We start from the raw sequence: 5,489 nt of genomic DNA, 5'->3' as shown, positions 1-5,489 counted from the left end.
AAGGCCACTGTTGATGAGACCAGGAGAAGCCAGGAAGCCCCTTCCCTGTTTCTGTGGCAGATGAGCGTGGACTGAGGTTTATAATGGCTTCACCTCCCCACCCACCCCAGGGGCTTTTCTCTCTCTCCTGTGAGCCAGGGTCTTGCTCTGTAACCCTGACTGACCTGGAATTCACTGCTTGCCTTGAACTTAAAGTAATCCTCCTGCCTTAGCCACTGTTGGGGTTACAGGCATGAGCCACCATGTCCAGCCTTTTCATTTCTTGAGTGTCAGCAAATCTTGAACCGTGGCCTTTTCTGTTTTCTAAATATTGACCCAAAGTACCTTTTAGCTTTTGTGCCACTCACAAAATGTACAAGAACTCACTCTCTTTACTGTTTCTGGTTGTTTGGTTGATTCTGGTTTTTTTTTTCCGATGTTGGGGGTCAACACAAGGCCTGATGTCTGTAGACAGGTGCTTACCACTGAGCTACCCTACCCCACTCCAGCCTTAACCGCCTCTCTTCTGCCATGTAGGTGAGGGCCGACCCTTCCTGTACCCTTCCTTGCTTTGAAGCAGTACCACAGCCATAAGCCACAGCTCCCATTCACTTGAGGGTTATCTAGCAGGAAACCAAGGTTGAACCAGACACTAGATCTTCCTTTGAAGGGGGCGAGTTCAAATTGTGACTCCCTCACTGGTTAGGCAATGTAAGGCAGCTTACACTGAAAAACAGGGAGAGGTTTCAGTGGGTTGCGTGAAGGATTAAAATTTAAAAATTAATTTAATTTAAATTAAATTTAAATTTTTTTAAATTAATTTAAAAGTACCACTCAAGGGCCACATGGGTTCCCAATGTGTATTTCTTTTTCTCCATTCAAAAAGGGTGAGATGTGAGCATTTAGTCCTTGCTTTCCAGAGGGGCTCCATGCTTGCCTAGGTCAGGCCATGGATACCTAATTTACCAACCTCTTAATATTTATTACTTTAAACTTATATATGTGTGGTGCCCACAGAGGCCAGAGGTATTAGATTCCTCCCTCTGGAGATGGAGTTACAGGAGGTTGTGAGCTGCCTTAAGTATATGCTGGGAACTGAACTCAGGTCTTCTGCAAGAGCAGTATTATGTGCTCTTAACCACTGAGCCATCTCTCCAGCCCCTCACACTTACATTAAAAGAGAAACAGAAAATGTTTCAAAGTATTGGTAGTGGGATTATTTTGCATATTACACGAGAATGTTAGCACGATGTGATTTAGGAGTGTTCCAGTTCTGGCTGACTGAAAAACAGACCAGGAGGCTGTGGCTGTGGAACCCTGGGAGCTGGGTCAGTCTCCTGGGAAGCAGGTCTAATTCAGACTGCTCACTAGGGACCATACTTTTTGCTGCTGTTGCTTTGCCTTTAGGCAATAGCACTTATAGAAAAGAAACCTTCACCCCTCACCCCACCCCACCCCCACCCCCGCCTCCTAAAGAAAGGGCAGGTAGAGCTTTGGAGCCTGTTTTCATGGCCCCAGAAGAACAGGGCAGCTTTTGTGCTATGTTTGAGCTTAGAGCTTGGAAACAGAAGTGTCGTACCCCACAGCAACCTGGGTTCTAGCTCTCTGTCTGGAAAGTTGAGGAAGTGACCTCAGAAACAAAGTCCACCTATGTAAAGCCAAGGCTGTGAACCACTGTTTGAGTACTCACAGGTCTGTCCCCCAGCCAACGCATGCCATACTGCTGATTATCTACTCTGGAACTGTGCTAAAATGGTTGGTATTCATTTATCCACCCTGAATTCAGCCTAGACCCTCACCAGTGGCTGAGTGGCCAGCCCGGGCACTGGAAATCCTTAAAATGCAAATGTACCAGAACTTCTGGCCTGGCTCCCTACTCCCCAGGAAAGTGCCTGCTTGCAGCCAGGCCTGGAGGGGAATGTTAAAGAGGAGCAATGCTGCCCCCTTTCCGCTGGACCTGCACACACAGATCAGCACGCATGACTGGGCCAGCCCGCTCCACTTTCAACTTACCCTGAACAATGGCTGGGCTCCCTCCATCCCTTACACTGTGCTCTCAGGGAAGGACACCCATCCTATTTGCCCACTTCCAGAGCTCATGACCCATTTCTTCAGGATTAGCCTTGGATCTCACTTCCACCATCACCCCCCATAAAAAGAAACTGGTCACTCTGGGAAACTGACTCTCCCAGGTCTGGCTTCTTAAAAAAAAGTTCCATTTTGTTCACTTTTAGTTTCCATGTTGACAATTTAGAACCAAAAACTATAGAAATCTCCAGTCTGGTCACAGTTCTAGAAAGAGAACATTTGGATGTCAGTGGTGCATCTTACACAGAAGAAATTCTCAACCATGAACTAATCCCACATGAACAAACTGAACTCTGTACCCTACTTCCGTTTAGGTTGTACACATAACACCTCCCACTTAAGCACAGACCCAACACACAATGCCTTAAAAATAATTCACAGATACAAGGGGGGATTTGTGCTTTTTTTTTTCAAAAACATACTTCATATTTCCTCTTTTATTATATAAATATCAGTTTAACCTTTTACTGTAAGAATATAAACGTTTTAAGAGGATCTTTGTTATCATTTATACAAATTCACAAACAGTACAATTAATTGATAAAGGTCTCTGGGTTTCTCCATGGTCTCTCATGTTGCTGTGGAGGACTCTAAAAAAATAAACAAACAAAATATCCAACAAAAATATACATCCTACTCAAAAGCGATTTTTTTTTTAAGCCACAGTCCCAACCCCCCACCAAAATAAAGCCATCTATTCCTCCATTTAGAACAAAAGCTTTTCAGACCCACAAGCTCCCATTTTATGAACAGAACAGATAAGACGTGAAGTTCAGTCTCCTCCCTTTCACATTACAGCCCCAGGCTCTCTGCAGGCCAAAGCTGAGCTCTACTCCCGACAGGAAGCCTCACCACGTAACCTTTTTGTGGGAAAACTTGGAAGAGGGTTAGGGTGGGGCATAATTTGCATATATAATACTCCTCTTCAAGACTCAATCTGCATCTCAAGAAACAAAAAGGCAGTTCTGCTCTCTTTTCTCCTATACATTTGTGCTATAAATTAAATCAAGAGTTAGAAGCATGGTTGGCTCTTCAGAGCCCAATAGACTAGGGGAAAAAGAAAAGTCATAGCCAGCATAGGGAGTGGGACACACTGGGTAGATGGAGGCTGGGAAGAAGCCAAAACAAAAAAGACAGACAAACCCAGTGGGCACCTTTCCAGTCCAGGCACAAAAATGTTTCAGTCTCAAAATATCTCTCTTGTGGAATTCCAGGGTTTAAGAGAAAAAAGTAAACTAAAACGAGGTAGCCAGACATATATATATATATATAACTTAGATATATATATATAATATATAGAATATACTCAGCAGAAAAAAAAAGGGGGGGGGGAAACAATGATTTTCGATTTCTTTGAAAACTAAAAGGAAAGCAGAGAAGAAGGAAGTGAGTCGCAGAGTACCAAAGGAGCAGTGTTGAGAAGAGAGAGACTGGTTCACAAAGTGGATGAAAAGGCTGTTGGAGTCGGGCTTGCTTTCTACACATTTCGAAATAAAAACCAGATCACAGTATCCAAATGAAGTGTAAGTGAAGGCAGACATCTTTCCTCAACTCCTCGGGGTTGAAACGCCTAGTCCCTCCCCGCCCCCACCCCATTTCCAAATGCAGTGCCTCGGGATACAGTTGGCGGTGGCTGAATCAGTCTCCATACCCTGCAGAAGAGTGGGCAGAGAAGCAGCAGCGTCCATCTCTCCACCCACTGGGAAAGGAGAGGAGAGTGGGTAGAGGGAGCGGAAGAACCCCCGACGCAGTGGGGAGGGGCGCGGGACTAGGAGAAAAGAGCCCAGGCTTCGCGTCACGGCCCCATCGCGGCCACTGCCATGAACGTGTAAGTGCGCGCGTGAGTGTGCGGGAACAGTGGTGGTCGTGGGATGAACAGGGCGGGGCAGGGGACCTGGAACTGCCGCCCTCACCTGACCTTCTCACTGTCCGTCATCTGCCAGAGTCCCAGGTTAAGTACCTTGAGGCAGGGCAACTGTGTGATGCGCTCCAGGCCGCGCTTGGTGATCCTGGTGCAGCCATACAGGTCTATGCCCGTGAGCTGGCTCAGGTGCTCAGCGATCAGCTCCAGTCCCTTGTCCGTGATGCGCACACACTGTCCAATGTTGAGCGTGCGTAGCCCGTGCATCTGCCGCACCATGCGGTTGATGCCATCGTCACTGATATGGCAAGAGCAAAGGGAGAGGGACTTGAGGCCGTCCAGTCCCTGGGCTATGTAAGCTAGACTCTGGTCCCCCACCTTGTCACAAAAAGACACATCCAGACCGGAGAGGCGCAGGCTGCCCATGGCCAGATGCATGATGCCGGTGTCGCTGATGTTGTCGCAGGAGCGCAGGTTAAGGCTGCGCAGGCTGCCCATGTGCGACAGGTGCAGAAGGCCCGCGTCCGAGATGCCGCCACAGAAGCTGAGGTTGAGGAGCCTGAGGCCCGTCAGCCCTCGCGAGATGTGCTTCAGAGAAAGATCCGTGAGTTTCTGGCAGTCCTGCAGAGTGAGCTGCTCCAGGCCCAGGCAGCCCTCGGCAGCACTGCGCGTCATGCCGGCCAGGTGCCCGATGCCCACGTCCGAGAGGTGGCGGCAGCTGCGGAGGTTAAGGCTCTTGAGGCGCTGCAGCCCCCAGGCGATGAGCAGAAGGCCGGTGTTGGTGATGTTGCTGCAGCCCCCCAGCTCCAGCACCTCCAGGCCCTTGAGGTACTGGGCTATGCGGCCCAGGCTGCTGTCGGTGATCTGCTTGCAGAGGCTCAAGTTGAGAGCACGCAGCGAGCCGATCTCCTGCACGAACGCGTGGCCCAGGCCGTTGTCGGTGAGGTTGTAGCAGCCGCTGAGGTTGAGGCTCTCGATGTTCGCCATGCCCTGGATCACGTAGCTGAGGCTGCGGCGGAGGCTGAGGATCTGCACGCGGCGGATGCCCCGGGCCTGCAGGCTGGGGAACAGCGACGGGTTCGCCCGGCGCAGGTGCAGCTTGGCCTCCACGCCCCGCCACACCGACTTGTGGTAGGCGGCGTCCCGCCAGGCCGTGCACACCTGCGCCGCGCGACCCTTGTCTCGGACGTCCAGGTAGCCGAAGATCATGGCCAGAAGCTCCGGGAACAGGCACGAGATGTGGGTCTCCATCTTCCTCCCGCCGCTACGCCGCGCCGGGTGCAGGAGGCGCGGGCGCCGCCGCCGCCGCCGCCGCCCCGGGAGGCGCCGAGAGCGGGCCGCCGCGGGCCAACGGCCGCCCCTCCCCGCCTTCCGGCCGGGCCGCCGCTCCTCCTCCCGGCGCGTCCGAGCGGTGCTTCCTTCCTGCCGCCCTTCCCGCCCCCGCGCGGCCGCTCGGGCCTCACATCCCGGCCGGGGCGGGCGCCGCGTTCGCGCCCGCGCGCCGCCGCCGCCCCGCGCCCTGCGGCATCCCGCGCCCGGCCGCGTCGCTGCTGCGCGCGCC

The 5,489-nt window shown here is 52.0% G+C and overlaps 1 protein-coding gene across 1 annotated transcript; it reads right to left on the bottom strand.

Moving 5' to 3' along the window:
• Nucleotides 1-1,972: 1,972 nt before the first annotated feature.
• Fbxl14 (F-box and leucine rich repeat protein 14) lies at nt 1,973-5,219 on the bottom strand. The gene is made up of 2 exons (XM_059256866.1): nt 4,028-5,219; nt 1,973-2,657 (listed from the first exon to the last, which is right to left on the bottom strand). Exons 1-2 carry the CDS (start codon nt 5,177-5,179, stop codon nt 2,601-2,603), a joined length of 1,209 nt encoding a protein of 402 aa, XP_059112849.1. The 5' UTR covers nt 5,180-5,219; the 3' UTR covers nt 1,973-2,600.
• Nucleotides 5,220-5,489: the final 270 nt, after the last annotated feature.

The sequence above is a fragment of the Peromyscus eremicus genome, chromosome 3 (assembly GCF_949786415.1).
Source record: "Peromyscus eremicus chromosome 3, PerEre_H2_v1, whole genome shotgun sequence".
Classification (NCBI taxonomy): domain Eukaryota; kingdom Metazoa; phylum Chordata; class Mammalia; order Rodentia; family Cricetidae; genus Peromyscus; species Peromyscus eremicus.
The sequence above is the reverse complement of the archived record's forward strand: the minus strand, read 5'-3'. Positions and strand labels throughout refer to the sequence as shown.

Bases quoted from the DNA above. Each gene is read 5' to 3' on its own strand.
- Fbxl14 (XM_059256866.1), bottom strand. From the start codon at position 5,179: ATGGAGACCCACATCTCGTGCCTGTTCCCGGAGCTTCTGGCCATGATC. The intron at 2,658-4,027 runs GTACTTAACCTG...TTATTTTTTTAG, and splicing joins CACAGTTGCCCTGCCTCAAG to AGTCCTCCACAGCAACATGA.